Source organism: Pogoniulus pusillus, chromosome 21, assembly GCF_015220805.1.
Source record: "Pogoniulus pusillus isolate bPogPus1 chromosome 21, bPogPus1.pri, whole genome shotgun sequence".
Taxonomy (NCBI): Eukaryota; Metazoa; Chordata; class Aves; order Piciformes; family Lybiidae; genus Pogoniulus; species Pogoniulus pusillus.
Window position 1 is genome coordinate 18,140,724 of NC_087284.1, and position 23,648 is coordinate 18,164,371.

The 23,648-nt window shown below is 47.0% G+C and overlaps 1 protein-coding gene across 1 annotated transcript; it reads right to left on the reverse strand.

Moving 5' to 3' along the window:
- Positions 1-533: 533 nt before the first annotated feature.
- PXDC1 (PX domain containing 1) lies at positions 534-23,370 on the reverse strand. Its single transcript, XM_064161117.1, has 5 exons — positions 22,513-23,370; positions 9,168-9,259; positions 8,766-8,883; positions 5,648-5,759; positions 534-2,229 (listed from the first exon to the last, which is right to left on the reverse strand). Exons 1-5 carry the CDS (start codon positions 22,766-22,768, stop codon positions 2,112-2,114), a joined length of 696 nt encoding a protein of 231 aa, XP_064017187.1. The 5' UTR covers positions 22,769-23,370; the 3' UTR covers positions 534-2,111.
- Between the last annotated feature and the right edge of the window lie 278 nt (positions 23,371-23,648).

The following is a 23,648-nucleotide window of genomic DNA, read 5'->3' on the forward strand; positions in this document are numbered from 1 at the left end:
ATTGGACACTGGAATGGGCTGCCCGGGGAGGTGGTGGAGTCGCCGTCCCTGGGGCTGTTCAAGGCAGGATTGGACGTGGCACTTGGTGCCATGGTCTGGCCTTGAGCTCTGTGGTAAAGGGTTGGACTTGATGATCTGTGAGGTCTCTTCCAACCTTGGTGATACTGTGATACTGTGATATTGTGACTGCAACGGAAATCAACATTATTATACAGAGCAATTCGGAAATGTTCCTTTTTTTGGTTGTTGTTATTGGGTTTTTTGAACAGTTTGATGCTGAGCTACATGTCATTGTTGCTACCAGGAATAGGCTGTGAATCCAATGCTGAACTTGTGAGAATTATTTGCTAGAACAAAAAGACAACAAAAAGGCTGTTGGGCAAGGCATTGTAGAATGTGATGCTCCTTCTCATCCCTAACTCTCTTACAATTTGGTCAACACTGCAATTCCAGCACATTTCATGATGGGGAACAGAAAAATATCAAAGAGAAAAGATGTCCCCCCAAAAAAAGAGAAAATAAAGAAGCCACTGTTTGAAGCTGAGTCTGAAGGTGGGTTTTATTTTACTTCATTAAAATATAGTTTAAAAACATACTGTGTAAAAGAATTAGGATTCTCAATAATTTATTATTTACATCAGCAAATTCCACCTAACTGTTATTCTATTGGTAGACATGAAAAGTCTGCAGAAGGGAGTTGTTTCAGCTTCTTCAGGACCAAGTAAGCCCCTTTACTAAGAAACAAGTCCAAAACTTCCCCTTTTTTTTTGGTCCCTTCAAACTCCTGTTTGCAAACAGATGGCAAAAAGCTCAATGAAAGGTCATGCTGGTGAGTGTTGAGCACCCACAATGAGAGGTGGGATTTTGGAGCACTTTGCAAGAGACACCCCAAGGAGATCTTAGTGCTGCACTACTCAGTAGTCAAGAGGCTGCAGGGTCTAATCCTGCTCTTACTCCCATTGTCCTACCTCCAGTGAAAGCCATGGCATGATATGACAGGGAAGCCTGCACCTGGCCCCATGGGCAGATCTTTGGAAGCTGGACAAACTCCCTGAGCCATGTTGGCCACAGAGATGGTGTTGCTCCTAACACTGGAGACACATTTTAGCTTATCATTCTTCTTCATCCCAGACACCACATAAATCTAATTGTCTTCCTCCTCATCCACGGGGAGGAAATATGCATAGGAAGTTATCTCTGATGTAAATTACTGTAAGCACCATTCACATCTGCTGGTCATTGTGAAAAAAAAACCAAGTGCCTGCCATAGCCTTGATCCTTCTTAGCAGGACAACTCAGCTTTCCCATCAGCTTTCCAGACCTCTGAAATCACACCAGTACCCAAACAGCAGACACAGTCCTTGCAATGCCAGCTGCTGCTGCCTGCTTCACTATTCCAGGAAAGAGGAGTTGACTCTTCTGTGACTATATAACCCCCCCACCATGATCTGCTCTGGCAGGGGGCTTGGACTAGATGATCACTAGAGGTCCCTTGCATCCCCTGTCGTTCTGTGACTGTGTGATCAGCTCATCTATTTCCTGGAGGCACTCTGTGGTATTTGTGATATCTTGTGTAAGGCACCAGTCATCTGGTAGCTGAGGAAAAAGTGGCCTGTAAGACCATTTCATGAAGCAACCACAGAGGGAACTGACAAAACGCAGCTGGCTTGCTCGCCTTCTTGCTTACACAGCAGAAAATCTGTGGTCATGCCACCTCAGGAAGTTTCTGGTGACACCCCAGAAAAGGAACTTGCCCTGAAAGCCAAGGAGAATGGACAATGGCACAACTTTCCGATGGCTGTGCCCAGGTGGCAATTCCCACAGACACTGCAGAGAGGTCGTTGAGCCTCAGGAGGCCTCTGTTGCCTTGCTTTCACTGAAAACGAATTTCCTGTCAACAGCAAAGCAGCTGCCTCCTTGCAAGATGTCTCCACAGCACACTCCAGAGAGCCAGGCTACAAAAGCAGCTTTGTGGCGTGCTTGCTGCTGCTGCTTCTTTGCTGTTGGTCTTGCTTCCGCAGCCTTACCAACAGAGATGCAACGCTGGGGACAGCAAAGCCTACAGATGAAGAGGTCAGCTTGATGCTGGCAGGGTGCATCTCCAAGCAGCCTCAGTCCAGAATATCAGTCTCAAATGGGACCAGGTGGTAGTATGTCAAGTTGGTGACGTAAGCTGTTGGATCATCGCTGTCTTCTAGCTCTGAGGTAAAGTCACTGACGCTTTCAAACCTAAGCAGGAACAAATCAAACAAAATAAAACCACTAAGAGGCATCATGTCGCCAATGCTCATCTAGCAAATCAAGGGAATTGGAAGACATGTACTGAGGCAGAGGGAGAAGGCTGGGATATCTGAATAAGGGCAGAGAGGAAGAAGGAAGGAAGGAGAAGGATATCTGAAGACAAAGCCTTGGAAATTTTGAGGAGACATTTGCCAGGCTACTACTTGGAACAAGGGCTGTAGGCAAGAATGTAGGCTGTCCAGCAAGTTAAAGTTCTAAACTTGACTAAAAGCAATTCGTGGATTTGTTCCACACAACAGCATTGTTGGAGTGGAAGTATTTCTAACGCTGGTTTGCAGCTTCACCTTTATGAAGCCCAGTCTGCAAGACAAGTATCTAGTGCACCAACTCCTTTCTCAATGCTTCAATAGCTCACTCCCTTTCTGGGCAGTCTGAAATATGAATTCATACTAGAAGATGTCAAGGAAGGTCATTGCAGTGAAACTAGGAATCACAAACCTCTCTCTACAGCCCTACAGCTACTGAAAGGAGGTTGTAGCACACAAGAGCACGCAAGAGCACTCAAGCCCATAAGAGCACAGAAGCTCATCCTCACTGTGACCACAATGTCTTACTGCAATTTCAAGACTGGAACTACTCCTAGAAATCTCCTCTGTTTACACTATAATACTTCCCTTATTTCTTCATCCAGGCAACAAGCATTAGCACAAGAGGAAATGGCCTGAAGTTGTACCAGGGAAGGTTTAGGTTGGACATTAAGATTTTTTTTTTTGCCCTGAAAGGGTTGTCATGGCCTGAAACAGGTCTGGATAAGTCACCATTATCCCTGGAATTATCTAAACAACATGTAGATGTGGCACTTAGGAACATGGTTAATGGTGGATTTGGTAGTGCTGGTTTTACTTGATGTTAGGTTGCACTTGATAATCTAAAGTGTCTTTTCCAACCTGAGGCACCTCTGTAACAAAACCAATGCCCAAGTTCAAATGCATTTCTTTAGCATCCTTCACCTCTGAAGGACAGCAGAGCAACTCAAGAACTACAGATAAAACCCCATGGGTGTCGACCTCACTGGGTTCACTGCATTTTGCAACAGTATGGTGTCCTGCCAACTGAAATAAGTGAGAAAATGAAGGAAGCAGAAAGCAGCTGCTTGAGAACAGCAGTGTAAACTCCTACTTGCAAAAATGCTATGGCTTCTCTTGCAACAACTAGGAGAATTCTTAGTGGATGGATTCCTGGGGAGGTAGCGCTGCAGGCTGCAACAGTCAAGCAGTGCAGCAGAGAATGAACACTACCTGCTGAAGCTCCAGGTGCTTCTCTCCAAAATATACAGGGTTGTTTGCAATATGTCTGACTCAAGAACATCAGCAGCCAAACCCTAGAAGTTACAGAGAGTTTAATGCTGCTGAAAGGAAAAAGTCTTTAGTCCAAGGAATCAAGTCTGGTTTCAGAATAGAAAATACTTGTAAATGCAAATTTGCAGAGACCAAAGAGGAACTGTGCAGGACTTTGAAAGATTTAAAAGCTTCTGTTCTGGACTATCTCACATTTAAAGCAAGATTTTGAAAAATTTAAAAGCTTCTGTTCTGGACTATCTCACATTTAAAGTGACAGCACAGAAAATTTCTGCTTTTTGAAAAAGGTCCATTTTTACCAGAGTTGTGCTAAAGAAGTGCCACCATCAAATTGATGGTACCTTCCAGCCACAAAATACAGCTTCAGGATGACAAATTTAGAATCACAGAATTCTTCTGGTTGAAAGAGACCTTTAAGGTGATCGAGTCCAATCATCAACTCAGTCAGGCCACCAGTAAATCATGTCCCTCAGCATTGCATCTACACAGTTTATAAACCACTCCAGGGCTGGGGACTCCACCATTGCACTGTGCATCCAGTTTCAAGGCTTGACAACCCTTTTGGGGAATCATAGAATCAACCAGGTTGGAAGAGACCTCCAAGATCATCCAGTCCAACCTAGCACCCAGCCCTATTCAGTCAACTAGACCATGGCACTAAGTGCCTCATCCAGTCTTCTCTTGAACACCTCCAGGGATGGTGACTCCAGTAAGTTTTGCTTGGACTGCAGCATATTTTTAAATCACAACTAGATTTCCATTGTATTATTAATTAAAACTTCATTTAAATAAGCAAATAAGGCAGGAAAATGCTGCCTTTGATAATTTGTTCAGACTATTTGTCACTCTCGTTACTAAACATTGATCTACTATGTACTTTAGTTGTATTTTAGTTTCCAGGCATTGGAGTTCCCTACAGAATTACCTCTGGTGCATTGTGTGAGCCTCATGAATACAAGTTTATGAGCTTAAATGCTGTTAGCGAGGTCAAGGATCAAAACACTAAGTGACAAATTAATAGCAACCATTCAGGAAATTATGCTAGAACCAGAGACACACCCCAACCTCTGATGAACTCTTGCCAAGCTCCAAACCTTTCCACAGACTGGCAATGATTATGTTTCAAATATGGCAAGACATAGTGCTGAATTCACAGATAAGGCTTCCAGAAGGCCTTTATCATCATTTTGCTGCCATCATTTTGACTGCTCTAAAGAAAAAGTAGGTCAATGTTTCTCATTAAAAGTATCTAAATGTTTCACCACCTCATTGAAATATCAATCACTTGCCAGGACAGAAATCTCTAGCAGCAGATTTCCATCAATACCCTTCTGTCAGTACCATCACTGACTTAAAACCTACATGAAAGCCTGCCTGGCTACAGGTTTCTGACCCTGGAATACCTACATGCATTCAGAGGCAGAATTTACAATTAAGACTAGTCAAACTTCTGCCTTCCCTAAGGAAATACATGTGCTTCACCAAGTCACAGAATTGCCAGGGCTGGAACGCACCTCAAGTACCATCTAGCTCCAACCCCCTCTGCCATGGGCAGGGACACCTCACACTGGCATGTTGCAGTACTTAAGCAGATGCTGAGCTCTCTTTAAGTACATTCAGGGTTGTGTTCTTCTCTGATGATGATGGTATTCTGCTTGCCAAGTAAATCATGCCCTTCATATCAGGATATCCCATTTTTAGGGACGTTTGCATTTCCAAATTTGGGCTCAAACCAGCTCTTATTGCAGTCATGAGAGAAAGTAAAAACTCCTCTATGCCCACCTGGCAGGCCCCTTTTGACAACTACAGCATTTTCTTTTCATAAACAGAGGACCAAATTCCTTTGGGTCAGTCATTATCACCAACAGCCACTTCATCCCTTTTAACAAAAAGATCTATGAAGCGTCAGCAGCCAGGCCCAGTAATCTGTCATGACAGCTGCTCCAGTCTGACTCCTAGACAGAGGATAAGATTTTCCTGGGGGTGGGGTGAGAAAGCTGCAGTCTACCCGGAGCTGACAGCACTACCCAAGCTCAAACCCCACTTACAAGTGTTCTGCTGAATCTACTTCCAGGTGCTTCTCTTTTCCGTTGGGTATACTGTGGTCGATGACTATTGTTTCGGTGTTGGCTAAACAAAATCCATTTGAGCGCATGATTTCTGTCAGGGGAAGGAAGAAAACAAGATGAAAATCCCCCCAAGAGCTGGAAGACAGCTGCATATCATATGTGACTGACATGGTTATGAACTGAGGGGTGTGCATGACACCGTAGGTAGGCAGCCGAAAGCAGGAATGAAAGGTTGGGTTTGTAGCCTCGTAGAATAGGATGACAGAATTGTTTTGGTTGCAAGATGCTTCTAAGATCATCAAGTTCAACCACTGAGCTTCACAGCTTCTTACATCTGCAAACAGACAGTGCTTCCACAACTTTATTCATGTAATCAACTCACGACACAGAGCCTTTGAAGCAAGGCCCAGCTCCAGCACTGTTATTGCCGGAGGCAAAATGCCCACCGCCCTTAGCAGCATGGCTGCCCAGCCATAGTCTGCAGCTTACCACTACCAAAACATAACTGGATTTTTTCCTAGACAGCCCCAGGCTTAAGCCAGTTCATCAAAAATAAAAAAGACAGGAAAAAATAGCCTTCCAAGTCAATTAAATCATCATCCTTAAGTCATGTAAACCAATGTCATCTCCTACACTGCCTTCAACTCTGCTTCAGCTCTGTTTCTTAGTGTGTTAAAAAGCCTGCAAGTTAGAATAGCTACAATTTATACCTTCTTCCACTGACTTAATATGAGGGTTTATAACTAAAGAATACCAACACTAAAAGATTAAAAAACCCTAAAGACTGAAGCCTAAAAAAAACTAAAAAAGAAAAGAAAACTAAAGAATAGCATTTGACATGAATGAGAAGTTAATCCCCACCTGTGCTACATGAAAAGCAATCTAGGCAAGTCACAAGGATTTCTTACAGCCACACAATTTTAGGTGAAGCTAAGGCCACCACAAAAATGGAACCACAAAGTGGTTTGGTTTGGGAGGGACTTTCAAATCTCACCTAGTCCAACTCCCCTGAAGTTTGCAGGACCGTCTGCAACTAAAGCAGGTTGCTCAGAGCTTAGTCCAGCCTGATGTGGAATGTTTCCAAGCATGGGGCACCTAATAGCTCTCTGGGCAATCTGGGCCAGGGTCTCACCATCCTCACTGTAGAAAATGTCTTCCTTCTATCTAGTTGAAATCTCCCTCATAAAAAGTCTGTATCCACCTTTCTTGTCATCCCCTTTAAGTACTAAAAACCACAACAAGGTCTCCCCAGAGCCTTCTCTTCTCTCTCTTCACACACCTCCACACACAAACCAGCACTGACTCTGATGGGATGACTTGTGATCAGCCTCAAGGTACGAGGACCTTGCCTTACTGCCTTAGTTATCAGCACAAACCAAAGGAAATCAGAAGCGGCAGAAAATACAGCAGGCACAGAACACACATACAGGGAATGCTCCCAGTTCAACACTACAGGCAGTTCAAACAATGAGCAGAAGGCACAACAGGACAAAGATGGGAGGAGGTGTTTTGAAGTATACATATAGATGGTCCCACTTTAAGGTACAGCCAGAAGTCACTTCCACACTTTTCTTGAATCATAGAATCATAGAATCAACCAGGTTGGAAGAGACCTCCAAGATCATCCAGTCCAACCTAGCACCCAGCCCTATCCAGGCAACTAGACCATGGCACCAAGTGCCTCATCCAGTCTCTTCTTGAACACCTCCAGGGACGGTGCCTCCACCACCTCCCTAGGCAGACAGTCATCTTCCCCTTTCAGTCTGTATTTTACTGAGGGCGTGCTAAAAGCACCGAATCCCAGCAAACCACACTGCACTCCTGACTCACCTCAAGCCAACACTGTGCCACAGAAAAAGATTGGCATCTTAAACCTAAATCCAGCTTTCATCTAGGAGAGCAGCTTTTTCTCTCTTCTCCATCACCTACCAGTCGGAACAGGACAATGTGAAGAACATTTTGGTTTTTTTCCCAGAGCACACAAAACATTTTTGCCAGCTTTTCTAAGCCTTGCAGAATCACAGAATCATAGAATCAACCAGGTTGGAAGAGACCTCCAAGATCATCCAGTCCAACCTAGCACCCAGCCCTATCCACTCAACTAGACCATGGCACCGAGTGCTGACCATGGCACCGAATGCTGCACTGCGAGTAAAACGAACACCAGTGATTTCCTAGCGTCCTTCACACGACCGACTTACAGCACTTCACTGCTGTGTGAACCGCTTTAGACGTTGACATTTGCTGCCATCTACTGACAAGGCTGCCAAACACCAAAACATTCCCAGTGTGCGACATGCAGACCAGGCGAGTACCTGTTAGTCTCAAATTTCCACCTATGTTCTTAAATTCTTTGCAGCAATCACTTAAATAATAAAATTCATTACCACAAGATGCTTTTGGTTAGCTGCATAGGTCGCTGCCCAGGGAGCAGCTCCCCTATGTGCTATGACAATGAGCTCCACTCACCTGTGCTCAGTATGGAAACAAAGCAATGCTGAAACCTTTCTTTTGTGTGCTTAAAAGCCCTTTGTCAGCATAATTTAATGAGGAGTACAGGGTAATTTACCTGCTTCTATTCACAGCTTTATAGACTTCCATCATATCCCCACTCTCCATCATCTCTCACAGCTGAAGCATCCTTCTTAATTTCACCTTTTTTCTTAGAGAAGCTGTGCAAAGCTTTGAATTCTTGTCCTTTATTTGTATGCTTTTAAATTCGATACTATCCTTTCTGAGATGGATTCAGTGTGAGGTTGCACTCCTTTCCTCTGTTCTCCCCTCTCACCACTAGTTTCACTCACCACCTGCCACTGGGTTTATATTTTTCACAAAACTGTATCAATAGCCTCAAACCCTCCCTCCTAAGTGGTAACCATCCTACTTGACAATAGCGAGGACTCCTTTGTATTTATCAGCCTCCAGTTTCATTCACCACTTTACTGCCTGGATGTAAGTTGTATGTTCTGTGTGATAAAGCAGAATGTGGATAACTATATTTTGAATTGTTGGTGCAGAAAGAATAAGGGAAATAGCAAATAAAGTCATTTAAATTTTGTAAGTCTGGTGTCAAATATAAGCAGCTGACAACTCTTACCTGATATTTTAACTGGACTTTGAAAGCTTGGCTGAATCTTATGGACATTGTCATTTTTTAGGACTTGGTCCAGAGGAGATCTCTCAAAGAATGTGAGGACCACTTCAGATCTTGAATACTTAAAGAGAGAAAAAGAAACAGGCATGTGTTTTTACCGGTAGTTTGTTTTGTCCCTCTTCTCTCTTTCTACCCCTTCACAGTATGACAGCAAGACTTATTGCAAGCAACAGCCTGGAGACATCATTATGCTCTTCTGGCACCCAGCACTTCTCCTAGAGCCTCAATAAACTCCTGCTTCTCTCAGAGTCTGGCAGAGGCCATCACTTTCTAATCTGCATGAAAGTGCATGTCTCCATGGAGGAGGAGTCAGGCTGGGCTAAATGTGGAACTTGGCTTACTCACCTTCCAGGGCATGTTTATAATAGTCTTCAGAAGCTTTTCCACTTCATTAAGCCTGGCCTCTATATCATGGGCTTCTTTTATTGTGATGAGCCCTAGAAACAAAGTAAACAGATCATGAGCATAGACAGAAGCACACTTCCATGTGCACACACTCTTCATCAGCCAGACCAAGCTGCCCCAGAAAGATGTGGAACAACCTGGGGTATCAGAGAATCATAAAATTGTTTAGGCTGGGAAAGGCCTTTTAGATCATTAAGTCCAGCCAACCCTTAACCCAGCACTGCTAAGCTCACCACTAAACTATATGTCTCAGCACCACACCTCCATGTCTCACACCTCCAGAAAGGTCTTTAAACACACACTGACAATAATGTATGCACCCCAAACAGAGGTGGGTGTAGTTACAAGCAGAGTTGCAAACCTGACACAAATGCAGCTGCTTATGATTGTATTTAGCAGTTGCAAGACAAGCAGAAGCAGAACCACCTACTCCTTCACCCACAGTCTTGCTACACAGCATTCCCAGCAATGGTAATCAAAAAAGCTGGTTTGCTGCTTCCAAGAGCCATGATTCAGTCTTCTTTTTCTGTCAATAAAAAGCAAAACCAAATCCAAGAAAACAAACAAAAAACCCACAACCCACAGATAAGAGAAGACTAAACACAAGCTAAACAAAAGACTTTCAGGGTAGCCTTGCATTTCTCTGAACATAAGCCTCAGTGAGCAGGCCAAGGAAGATTCTTGAGTATTGGGTTGTGCTAGTTTGGAGCAAGCTGGAATGTTTTGGTACAAAAACTAGATAACGGGCAGTGAAATGAAAAACAATTGATGTCAACTTCTCTCATAGTCTCGCTGAGAACTCTGGGAAGAAGAAAGACTTTTTCTCCATTTTGTTTCTCACTCTTGCTTTTGCCTTAGACCTGGTCACATCTCATTAACCCTGCTCCTACTAACCTTGCTCCCTAACCTCTTGGCTGCACCTCTCTTCTTCCTGAGAACTGGGGTAAGGTTGAGAGGGCCGGGGGGAGGTGTTGGGGTGGTTTGAGAGCCCCTCCTGGGGACTCAGGTTTCTGGGAGGGGAGTTGTGCTTTTGTATTGTTTATCCTTTGTATATTTCTGTATATAATTGTATATAACTGTATATATTGTAAATAGCTGCTTGTAAATTCTGCTAGCTGTAAATAAATTGCTTCATCTATATTCCCAGGGTCCGTCTGAATTAGCTGGGGCAAATTCAAAAGTGTGGGGGGGCAGGGTAACCCCCAAACCATCACATGGGTTCTTCAAGTGATGAAGGAAAGCTGTTGATGACCCCACAGCTCCAACACCCAGCTGTGGCATTAGAAACATGCTGTCACCCTGCTGTAGTTTATATCAGAGAGACAAAAGCTAACCACCGTGGTGCCAGCTACCGTGGGGCGCCTCTGCGTCTCCTCCTGGTTTTGCTCCAGTCTGCCCAGTCAATACTGACACAGAGCAGAGACTGCTGGCTGCAGCTCCCACCTCAGAGGCAAACACCACATCACTGGCATTCAGCTACTCTCTCTCAAACCCACCCTCAACTGTGGACCTCTCAAACAAGCATTTACTGTTGCAACTAGTATTTTAACCAGGAAGAGGGATACCTTCAAACAATTTAAGATATTCAGACCATGGGGTAGGAGGGAGGAAAAAAGAAGCTATCTCATCAACAACCCTGAGCATTCATCATGTGAGGAAAACCAGCCAAGCAGCTTCAATTTTCCCTCATTAGTAATCAGGGAAAGCATCCCCAGTTCCACACTGCCCTTTTTATGCTTCAGCAAGAGAAGCTGGACCAGGCTGTCAGCCTGTTGCACTGTCACACATCACCCCATGGGAGGTTTTACAGCTTCCCTCACTCACCAGGAATTTCCAGCCCTTGTCTATCCCTCCTTCCTGCTCTTGGAATGGCACCAGCCATACAAACCCACGCTGCAATATGGAAATTGCCACAGACAACCTGGAACATCTGACGTGATAAAAACCATTTCCCACTGAAGCTTTCAGTAACATCAAAACCAAATGGCAGCCAGCGTAGGAAGGAGAATAAGTGATACATCTGCCTGGATAGCTTCCCCTGTACGTGCTTAATGGCTAGGTGCAGAGCTTTGAGGTGGAAAGATGCTGACCTTACATGAATTTGCCACAGTGGGAATTCGGTTTGGCTGGTCTAAAGCTTTCCTTTTCATACATTACTGCAGAAACCACTCGACTGTCTCTCTATATATTGAACCCTGCAATTTCTTCAGCACAAAGTTTGTAAGGCCCTCATTTATCCTAACTCTACAAGTCTCTGGTTTTAAGAGTTATCGGATGTCCTCATGGTTTCCAGTTAGCTGTAGCCTGTGATACTGCAGTCCCAAGGGATTGCTCACAGCCCCACAGCCTTGCTAATTGGAGCAAGGCACTGCCTGGCCAAGCAGCTCCTTTCATTCTCAAGCTGCTCCTTTCACTCTCGTTCACCACTAACTGGCTGCTGTCACCACCATAGTACATATGTGCATGAGGAACACTGTGGTTTCCTGAGGTCTCCGGTAGCAACACTGGTCTAAGGTGCTCTCACCCTCTCCTGCAACTCATTTCCCCTCCCACATTGCAACACAGGGGTGCCTCTGTTTTGCCACCACAGGTAGGTGAGCAGTGGGGAATGCCTCAAACCCCTTTTGTAAAGGCTTCACCTCGGGAAGCCCCAGCCTTCACAGAAGAGTCACAGAACCTTCTGTGGATTCTGTGGGTTGGAGGGGACCTTCGAGACAATCCAGTTCCAACCCTCTGCCATGGGCAGGGACACCTCCTACTAGACCAGGCTGCTCAGAGCCTCATCCAGCTTGGTCCTCAGCATTTGAACACTTTAAGGGAAGGAGCATCCAGAACTACTTCATGCGGAGTGTTCCAGTGCCTCATCACCCTCACAGTAATGAATCTCTTCTTAATACCTAATCTGAATCTACCCTCTTTCAGTTTGAAACTGTTACCCATCATCTTATCACTACATTCCCTGACCAAGAATCCCTCCTCCTCTTTCCTGGAGGTCCCCTTTAAAGACTGGAAGGTTGCTGTAAGGTCTCCCAAGCAAGAGGCTTGGATACTCTGTTCGAGTTTCTGCCTCACCTAGGTGCTGTACTAAGCTTGAGCAGGAATCAGGACTTGTCACAGAACTTCACCCAGACTTCCCATCTCTATTCTTCACTTGGTGGGAGTTTCTCCTCTGCCCATCTTGCTTCCCATGTTCAGAAGCTTTGACAAGTCAGAGAAAGAGAAGCAGAAGCCGGAGACTGGTGTAAAACCTCCACTCTGAACAAGCAGACACATGCCTGTGCTGGATGACTCTGCAGCCAGAGCACATCATCTCCACCATCCACTGACCCCAACACAAAAGCACCAAAAGCTGGATGCATCTGGAGGACACAGTACTCACTGGCCATGTACACAGCACCTGTAGAGCAGCTACATGTCCTGAGGCTGCTCTCTCTCGGCCCACAGACCACAAATATATGCCGGTCTTTCTGTCTGGGACTTCTAGACCCCCAAAAGCTGGATAGTTTGCTATAAAACAAAAATAAGACACCAGTAAAGTAACCAGTAGCCTGGAACCAGGCTGTGCTTTCTTCCACTTGTTCAGTCATGCTCTTGGAGTTAGATGAGCTCTGAGCTGGGCAATCTCTCAGTGAGGTCATGGTGAAAGGCTGTTCTCATGCCTTTTCATCTGTCCTGGCCCCTGTCTGACTGCTAATGAAAACCAGGCACAAACTCCTCCCAGGAAAACTTCCTTTTCTTTACCCTGACTGCTCTAGGACAGCTAACTACCATTTCACATGATTTAAACACTCATCTATGTTTAGAAGACTTGAGGTAAGCTGGAGCCCCACTGGCTGCTTTTTTACCACAAAACCTGTTGCCAAACACCACAAACCTCTAACATTTCTTTGCTGTGCACCCAAGGGAGCTCATATGCTGGGTGACAGGAGAGACAAAATAGTCACACAGTCTGACCCAGGGTGGCACTCACTTGTACCTGGGATATTTGCTTTTAGCAGGGTTCTGCTGCACACTACAGAGAACTTTCAAACCCTTTGACATCTTCTCTGCTGCTTTGCAGACCAAGAGTCCCAGGCAGAGTCCTTTAGACTGGGTAAAAAGCATTTACTTGCAATTTGAGATCGAGCACACATCCACATAGCAACTCTGGAAAAAACATGGCACAAACAGCACTGGAGGCCTGCAGCGTCCTTCCTGCTCTGGGACTATGGAGCTGGAGCAGCTGCAGGAGGCTGAGCGAGCAGGCCAGCAGCTGTGGACCTGGCACGCTGGCTCAGGCGTGGGAGAGGGGCCCAGAGCTGGAATCAAGCACAAAACAGGCCTAGCAGAGATGGAGAAGGAACTGTGAGCCAAGTCCTGATGTCAACACACAAGCCTTGGTAGTCCTGTTGTGTTACTGCCATGTGAGCCACCAGAGCTGCAGCTGAGGATGCTCTGAGGACCGCAGATAATGTGCTTAGAATCATAGAATCATAGAATCAACCAGGTTGGACGAGACCTCCAATATCATCCAGTCCAACCTAGAACCCAGCCCTAGCCACTCAACTAGACCATGGCACCAAGTGCCTCATCCAGTCTCTTCTTGAACACCTCCAGGGATGGTGACTCCACCACCTCCCTGGGCAGCCCATTCCAATGCCAATCACTCTCTCTGGCAAGAATTTCCTCCTAACATGCAGCCTATACTTTCCCCGGCACAACTTGAGACTGTGTCCCCTTGTTCTGTTGCTGGTTGCCTGGGAGAAGAGGCCACCCCTCACCTGGCTACAGCCTCCCTTCAGGTAGTTGTAGACAGCAATGAGGTCACCCCTGAGCCTTCTCTTCTGCAGGCTGCACACCCCCAGCTCCCTCAGCCTCTCCTCATAGGGTTTGTGTTCCAGGCCCCTCACCAGCTTTGTCACCCTTCTCTGGAAACGTATTAGCACCTCAACATCTCTCTTGAATTGAGGAGCTAAGCTATGTTCTGCTGAGCTATGCTGTAAGAAGGATTTAAGGCCCATAGATGGAGATCTTGAGCCCACCCTGCTCTCTCTGCACAAGCCCTTGAGCAAGCGGTTAGGGATTTCAGACTTTTAGAGAAGACATGCAAGCTGCCTTGCACAAGAGGCTGCTACTCTGCCCTCTCTCCTGACCGAACTGTGTGGCTTCAACCAGAGATATGCCCCTTTTCCCCAGTTACAGTGTTCATGAACACTGCAGTGTGCAACCTCTTTCAGCCTGTACTCTCCTGTTTCTTTCCCACCAGCTCTGTTCTAAAGCTTGTGCACACACACAGAGGTGAGGACACAGATGAAGCAATGGTAGGAAGGACCCAGCCAGAAAAAAGAGGTATACAAAACCCACAAAATAGTGGCCAAGGGAAAAGTTCAGTCTGATTCATCCAAAGAAGGGCTAAGTCCAAAGCCAGATTAAGCTGCTGGGGATGACATCAGGGTGATTCTGAACATTCCTGCTGACAGCATGATGCAGGAACTGAAGCTATTCAGCTGGGACACAGATCAGGGCTGAAAGCCAGCAACTCAGCCCAGAGTCTTCGGCTGTTTTGTTCCCTTGCACTGTTTCCCATTTCCTTCCTCTGCTGAGCTGGGCTCTTCTCAATGCCACTTCAGCTAACATCTCACTCTGCTTTATGACCACAATGCCTCTCTCCTCCCAGTAGCTGTCCTGCAAATAAGTGTTAGCCACCTCAGGCTGGACTCTGAAGAGTCCAAAACAGCTCCCACTTACAACTGCCTCCTTTCTGATGAAGAAGAATAAGACAGAGGCTTGTTAGAAGGACAAAGGAGTATTCAGTGGTATGTGAGTGCAGTAAATTAGGGGGAAAAAAAAAACAGAACCACAAACAGCAGATGGGAAAACTGCAGAAATAATACTACAGGAATCCCTTAAGTCTAAAAACTTGATAAGATCCAGAGAAGGGCAGATAATTACAGGCAATCAGGAATATCAGTTCTCCAATTACTAAGGACCAGGACTGCCACTTTGCTGTTCTCTGCCTATTATATATGCTGTCTTTTGCAGCATCTGGTTCTCATCACTAGAGACAGGATCTCAAAGGTGGCTACAGCACCGGTCTGACTTAGTCTGGCAGCTCTGGCAACTCCTCTTTGATGTCTCTTGCCTAATTCTACAGCACTTTTCTCTGGGGGTGGATAAACTTACTCAGCAAGGAAATCAAACCACCTCATATGACAAGAGTCACTGTAGTCTCTGAAACCTTTACAAAGGGTTCAGTATTTATGCACTCTCACTTATAAGATCCATCTTGGTGGCGTTACTCAAGAAGCAGCTGAAAGAGTTGAAAACCGGGGTGCAGGAGGAAGACTTTGGAAATTCATTGCATGTTATCCTGACCTTAAACTTGATGTTGAGGCACAAAACAGGGACCTTTTTTAAGAGGTCTGATACACAAAGTGTATAGTCAGTCCATACTTTTAAGAAGTCCCACTAGGTAGCCAAAACCATATTGAAGACTGAGAGAAATCTGTTGGATGCAGAAAGATGGAGACTTTGAAATTCTTTCCTGTCCCAAACCGGGATGAGTGCACACACTGAGCTCTAACAGCAGCCATTTCCTCTCTGCAGTTCATATGCAGCAGGTGTGAAAATAGGGTTGGACAAAGTGTTACCCAAACAACTCTCTGACTGAAATTCCCCAGTGCAGAAGTTGTGGCCATGACCACCTGAGAACTCTGGCATACTCAAATACCCATGCAAAGCAAGAAGGCAGGTCAAAAGCTCTCAAGATCCTCTAGCTGATTGGTGTTCCACATATGTATTGTTAGTCAAAGGCTCTCCCAAGATCTCCGGGGGGGAGGTGGCACTTCCTGGTGGCAGAGACCAGCAGACAGGCTTTTGCCACAGAGCTCCCTGTCTTAATCCCTGATGAGCCGCAACAAAGGTGTCAAAGAAGCACAAGATAAAAGCCAACAGAGCAGCCAACATCTCAGGAAAAAGATAAGCTCCTACAATTATTTCTAGTGCTGATTTCTTATCAGGTGAGAACTGTCATGGAAAAAAAATCCCATTTCCATCCGTTTTCACCAAAATCCTCCCAGACACATTGCCTCAATCCGCCACAAGAAAGCAACTTGTGCCTAGCTTTACAAACACACAGCCAGCTTCATTTATTTCCATCATTAGCAATGAACCAAGAAATTCAGCTAATAAAAAACAAACCCAGAAGGCCAAAACATAATTTCAGCTATACAGCACTGCTAGAGCCTGATAGCTGAGTGCTGCATCCTTTGTCTGCTCTGAGCAAGCGCCACTAATGAACTGTTGACAGTGTCAACAATGAGAAGAGCACAATAGATGCGGTGTATTTGTCTGTATTGTCCCAGCACCCACACAGCTGCTGGCTGTGGAAACCACTTGCTGATTCTGTCGAGCTCCATCTTCTCAGAAATCACAGTCCCAGATGGTGCTGTAAACAACAATGCTGCATTTTCTATATACTGTAATGCAGCATATAGAAAAAAACTAAGTTATGAGTGTGACACTGGCAAGCAACCATAATGTTCCTGGGCTGGCTCTCCAGGAACTACCTTCTGCTTTGAGCAAGTCCTTCCAATGACAGCTCTTGGAGGAGCTTCCCATGTGCTTCCTGGCAAAAGCCACTTGGACACAGAAAGCAGCCAATCATCTGCTTCTGTGTGAGCAAACCATGCTGGAGGGCAGAGACAAGCCTCAGTGCTGCAGCTCAGCCTTGGTTTATCTTGGGTAAGGAGAGGCTCCATCTCAACAGAAGGAAAAAGGAGGTGCTGGAGTCAAGGGCCTGGCTACTGAGACACGTTGTGAAGCCTCCTTCTCTGGAGAGATTCCGAACCCACCCAGACATTGCCATCCTGGGCAACTTGCTCTGGGTCACATGGAGGTTGCACTAGGTGATTCCTAGAGGTCCCTTCCAATTTCCACCATCCCAGGATTATGTAGTTCTGTGATCAGGGTCTCCTGCAGGTGAAGAGTGACTGCTCTATGTTATGAGGAAAACTATAAACTAAAGGTCTGTATAGAAGTTCTCCACCAGCTTCTACCGAGGGACAGAGGTTGGATGCTGATAAGTGAAGTTGTGAAGAGCCATAAATAACTGTGAATGGAAGCCAACTGGTGAGGGAAACCTTAAGACAAAGAAAGGGAACACAGAGTGGCTCAGGAAAAGCAACTTGGTGAAGCAAAGAGAAAATAACAAATAGAGGAAAACAGGCTGCTGCAGGGCAGAGTGACTCAGGAGATTCATGGAAAGAAGGAAGGAGGATGAAAAGGAGCACTTTGGGGAAGAAAGGGTCATTTTTAAGACATCTGTAAGACTGATGAGGGTTTCCTACTTGACATTTCAGAGTATCAGAGCGGGACCAGGTGCACAGGTAGGCACAGTACAAACGGTAATGTTGTAAGACCATCTTAGCCTCTGTTCTGATCACACAGGCAAGAAAACAGTGTCTGAGAACTGCCAGATACCAGCCTGCCTCTCTGAGGGCAAAACAAATCATCCCACCTTTGAAAGGCTGCTAAGGCATTCTCTTGGCTTCCTTACCCAGCACTGATAGGGCTCATCCTGCCCTCACTGAAGTCAAAAGCAGGTGCCTGACTGCACTGAAGCTGGACTGACTTCTAGAATCTATCTTAGATGACAGTGCCTCAGAATATTTAGAGAATATGGGGGGGTGGAGGGGATGTATTTTTTTCAGGTTTATACTTCCAGCCTCTGTTTGGCCTATTGCAATGATTTCTAAATCATCAGTTTTAAGTCAGCTTCTATGTGCTGCATCTCTCACAAAGACTGATGTAAATAGAAACATTTATTTTGCACCTAGAAACAGAGAGTTTGGTACCATTAAGCTGTGTTCAAGCACTGCAAGAGTGAACCAGCCTGTGTTTCTCTCTGATCCTCTTGTGCATTTGCCCAGAGCAAGGGACTGGCACATTTCAGACACAAAATACTAGCAAGTCCACAGTGAATCACATTTAGTCACCCTGCAGGTATGTAGAGATCTAACCTTGTTTACCAGCTTACTAAGATGCCTTTTGCTGAATGCCCTTGGCCCCTTAGCATCATAGTACACTTGCTCTCCAGATGCAGAGAGTGCACTTTGCCACTTGTTATTAGCCATCAAGGATGAAATCAGACTGCATCAATCAAGCTCCATGCTGGGACCTTTCCTCTGCTCTTGTCAAAGTACAGGTTAGAAGGACAGCACTGTAGAAAATTACACCTCCCATCCTCTCACCACTCAGCAGCTCTGAGAAATACGAGGAGGGAGAGTGTCATGGATGCCAGCCCAAGTTCTTGAGTGTTGTGTTCAGTTTTGGGGCTCTCACTACAAGAAGGACATTGATATGCTAGAGCTGGCTTGAAAAAGGGCGACAAAGTTTTGTTCACCAGGGCCTGGCCAACAGGTCTTGTGAGTAGTGTCTGAGGGAACTGAGGTAATTTAGCTTGGAGAAAAGAAGTCTGAGAGACCTTCTCACTCTCTACAACTCCCTGAAAGAAGGTTGAGGCCAGGTGGGGGGGCAATCTCCTCTTCTTAGTAAACGAGCTATAGGACAAGAGGATATGGCCTCAGATTGCACCAGGAGAGGTCTAGGTTGGATATTGGAAGAAAATTCTTCTCTGAAAGGGTTCCCAAACACTGGAATAGGCTCCCCAGGGAGGTGGTTGAATCCCCATCCTCAGAGGTCTTTAAAAGATACAGAGATGTGTTGCTGGGGGACATGATTTAGCACCAGACTTGGCAGAGTTGGACTTGATCTTAAAGGCCTCTTCCAACCAAAACAATTCTAAGTGGAGGAGGGGTGGATGAAGGGAAGGAGAGGATGGTCTGCTGTTGCTGAGCAAGAAAAGGAGCACGCTGCTACTCAGTGTGAGCTGTTTGCTGAGGCCAGCAATACTGGTGACAACCAATTCTCTCTAATATTGCTGACATTTTAAAAATGAAAATCTTCTTTTAAAAAGTTAATAACATCAAATAGCTCAAGCTCTCACCCCTCAGCCACATCCCTTAAAAGTAACATACTGCAGCATGCCTGAGCTGCAGGATAATGTTAGTCTTTTAAATGCTCCTTAGGCAAATCTGGAGGGACTTTGGAGTCTTTCAACGCAATGCAAATGTGGTTTGCAACACTTCACCACTTCCTCCAGATAAAAGGCACAGCTAATATCCACCTTCTTTCAGAAAGCCTGAGATAAGCACACACACACACCTAAAGACTCACATACATATGCATATACATTTGGATGTATTAAAAATACTTGCACACAAATGAGTAGCACACAAATGGATAGCACATAAGAGTGCTTGTGATGGGTCAAATCTTCTGAGCTCCACTGCGGGTAGCAGGACATCTGCTATTGTGCAGAGCATGAAGAAACCATGAATTCTGTAAAAACCAAACATGCCTCACACAATCTCTTCTCACATCCAAAGCTCTGCATTGGGGTCAGTCATTTAAATGAGATTTTGGTGTTTCAGCTCTGTAGAGTTACATGAGACTGCAGCCAGTCACTTTGGAATCCTAGCTTGAAGTGTTCTCTGTGCAGAGAAGCACACCCTGCATTAAGCCATTTTCTTTAGAGCAGGAGCAGCCTGACTTCAGAGTATTACTGAGATGGTGAAATGTGCTGTGATTACTTAGAAACCTTTCCTGACTTTTATTCTGTCTTTGTTGCAAAGTTAACCCCCACCCTTGCTGGGCTGGGTAAATCATCATGTGCTTATATTGGCTTTTGATTTTTCTGACCCTGCACTGATGCTTTGCTCATTCCTGATTCTCCTGAAGCCAGTATGATTGTTCCTGAGATAAGGGTAAGCAAAGGTTGTAGGTTCCAGGTTTTGAGCAGGAATCGAGTGTGACAGGCTGAGCATGCTTGCTTGCTAGCTGCTTGGGAACTAATGTTACCTGGGACTGTCAAGTAAAGCCAGTGCAAGGAACTATAATCCCATTGGGCTCCAACTGCACAAATGATGCCTCAGAGAGATGTGAAAACAGTTTGATATTATGCAAAATCTGGGGTGGGCCTTAAGAGGAATCATGCTCACTTGAGGAATGAGAATGACTTTAGGATGTGCAAGAGTTCCCATGCCTAAGCGATGGGGAGGGAGCATGCAGAGAAACAGCTCCAGCCAAACCAAACACGTGACCAGGCCAAACTGTCAAGCTGCTCTTCAGAGCCCTGTAAATCCAACAAGTACAAGGACTACCAGCATCTTTGGAAGTCAAATCTTAGTCACAGTGACCCTGGCAGGTGCTTTGCACTGCAGGGCGAATGCAAGCTGGCTCCAGATCTGCTCAAAAGCCAGGGCCAAAGTGCCAAATATACTTAAAGGCCATGCCATTTAGCAGCACCAGAAACAAACAAGCAAAAGCCAGACAAACAAAAAATCGCTCTCAAAGAACTTTAGGTAGGGCACCCACCATGGATAATAAATCTTTGCACTATTTCAGATTCCTGGTCAGCAACCTAATTGTGTGAGACCTATATAAGCAAACCATGCTGCCCTGTATGCACATGCTGTGGTAGGCACACAGCAGGAACAAGACATGAGGGACAGGGATCTGCAGGAATAGAATCATAGAATGGCTTTGGCTGGAAAGACCTTTAAGATCATCGGGTCCAAATCATAGCCCATCACTGCCAGGTCACCACTAAACCGTGTCCTTCAGCACCAAACCTCCACATCTTCTCAATCCTTCCACAGCAGCTAGGGCTTCACCACTGCTCTGGGTAGCCTGTTCCAGGGCTTGGCAACCCTTCTGGGGAAGAAATTGGTCCTAACATCCAACTCAAACCTCTCCTGGCACATTCCCAGCCTGCACCCAAGCTGGGGCGGACCCACCTCCTCCAGCATTCCCTGCATGCATGTCCCACGCTGCAATCCGAAGTGGGCAGCGAGGGGATGAGGAGGGGGTTCTGCCACCAGCACGGCAGCCCTGAGCTCATCCCCGCCGTCTGCAGAGGGCACTCGGGGCTTGCGAGTGGCAGCGGAGCTCCCGGGAGGGCAGAGGAAGTGGCGAAGCCCCGAGCCGGGATACACACGCCGGGTAGCGGCTCCTACCACCGACAGTGGAGCAGCAGAGGGAGAAGTAGCTTTTTGAAACGAGGCAGTAACACCACTCCGCCCTCCACCACCACAGGTTAGGGGTCTGGCAGGACTTACTTTGAATACCCATCAAAAAACATCTTTGGGGAATCATGCCGGGGAATAAATCCAGTGGGATTTACCACTCAGAGCACGGTGGAAAACCAGCCCCGAGGACGGCATAACACAGACCCTCTACGAAGTGTGTGGGGTGGTCGCAGCAACAAGGTGAGAGGAGAAATGAGAGCGCAGAGCAGCACTTTCCCATCCTCTCAGAGAGGAAAACATCCCCCAGATAACAGTTTGTTCCCGTTCCTGTTTGTATCACATCACTGACGGGGTTACTCAGCCCCGGGGAGGCTGGAAGTGCTACGCACGCTTCCATTTTCAGACAGTCTACAGACTCGAAATATTTTAGGGCGAAAGAGCCAGACCCTAAGACAGCCTCAAAGCTCCATCCTGCCCCTGCGCAGAGCACGGGCAGCACCCTCCTAGCTGGATTCATCAGTTCAGAAGCGAGGAGAGAAAACAGGGCTTAAACCGCTGGAGCCATTCCCGGGTTTTCCAGAAGTTATGCGAGGAATTATTCCAGCTCTCAGAGTGGCTCCGTCCCCTGCCAAGCGCCGCTGGCTGTTTTTACTGCCCCCTTCCCTATCTCCTTGTGGCAAACATGCCAACACGCGGAAATTTCTCAGCTCCAGCCGTTCTCCTGCCAGCAAACCTTGCCCCCGCCCCGCCCCAGCCCTCCTTCGGGAAGCCTCGGGGTGGGACTCCTCTGCCCCCACCTCAGTCCAACCGAGTTCATCCCAGCTCGGAGCCTCTGTGGCCGCGCAGCCGCGGACAGCAGCGGAGCCGAGGTGTCCCTCCTGGGGGGCTGCCCTTCACCCCTACCGCATATTTACTAAAGAAATACAACAGGAAATCAACAGCCCAGGAGGAGTTTTCGACATCAAAACATTCCTGTAGGTTTTCTGCCCCTCTTCTCCCTGCAGCCACGTCCAGTCCCAGGGGACTGACCACCCTGAAGGGGAGCCGATGGCTCCTGCTTCTCGCAGGGGTCTGACCAGGGCTGAAGGACAGTCCCGTCCGGTCACGCAGCAGCTCCGGCTCCTCGCTGAGGAGCGACCCGGGGAAACCAAGCACCCTCCCCTTCACCGCCACCCCCTAAAGCCCTCCAGTCCGTCATTCGAGGAGAGTGCTCAAACCTTGGAGCAAAGGGGAGCGGGACAGCTCGGGACGGTCCTCCGGGAAGGAGTCGAGAAGCCGCTTGAAAAGGCGGCCGAGATCGGAGTAGCTGCGGTGCAAGTAGAGGATGTTGCGGTCCGACCACTCGGTGCGGATCTCGTAGAATTCCTCCTCGTCTCCCCGCCGGCTGATGATGAGCCGCCGGATGCCGTTCACCCAGCAGCCCCGCACGTACATGTTGACCAGCGAGGTGCCTTCAAACACGGCCGAGGCCATCCCGCCGCTGTCCGCGCATCCCCCGCCGCCGCGCCAAGTTAAGAGGAGAAGGAGGAAGAGGAGGAGGAAGGAAGGGGGGGGGGGGGGGTGTGCCACCCGCTCTTCCCCAGTCCGGTCTTGCCCAGCCCTGCCCGCCGGTGCTGAGCCGCTTTCCAGCGCAGCGAGGGGCCGGCGCGGGCAGTCCAGCCGAGCTCCGGGCACCGGGCAGGGCGGTTCTCACCCCTCCCGGGGCGGGGAGCAGAGTGGCTCGGCCCTTTCTTGTCGTAGGAAGGCAGAGCACCTCCCGTTCTCGGCGGTGGGGCTGAGGAGAGCGGGGCTACCCGAGGCCGCGGTGCCCCACCCCAGCCCCGCAGCCAGTGGCCACTCCTCCGGTCCTTGCCGTGGGATCCTCCACTTCCTCCTCGGGACGATTCCGCAGACGCCACAGGCGAGGCGAAAGAAGAATTTCCCCCTCCCTGTGACCCCAGAAGTTTGGTGGTTTTTCGTTTTGTTTTGGTTTTTTTGGGGGTGTGTTTTTGTGTTGTGCTTGTTCGCTTGTGTGTGTTGTCATTTCGGTTGTTTGCTTTTATTTGGGTTTTTTTGTGGGTTTGGTTTTGTTGGGGTTTTTTTTTGGGGGGGTTAGTTGGTTTTGTGATTGTTTTTTTTTTTTTTTCGTTTGGTTGGTTTTGTTTTGTTTTGGTTTTTTTTTTGTTGTTTGTTTTTTTTTTCTTTTTCCTTTTGGTGTTTTAAAACTTCTAGCCCAAGCAGAGGAGGGGAAAAAAATGAGGAAATGCTTATGCAATGTGAGGCTGGAAAGTATCTCTGTGTGCCCTGAGTAGACTAAAAGGCAACCTCTGGAGGCGTGCCGGCATCCCCAGGGAGAGGGAGGTCCATTACAGAG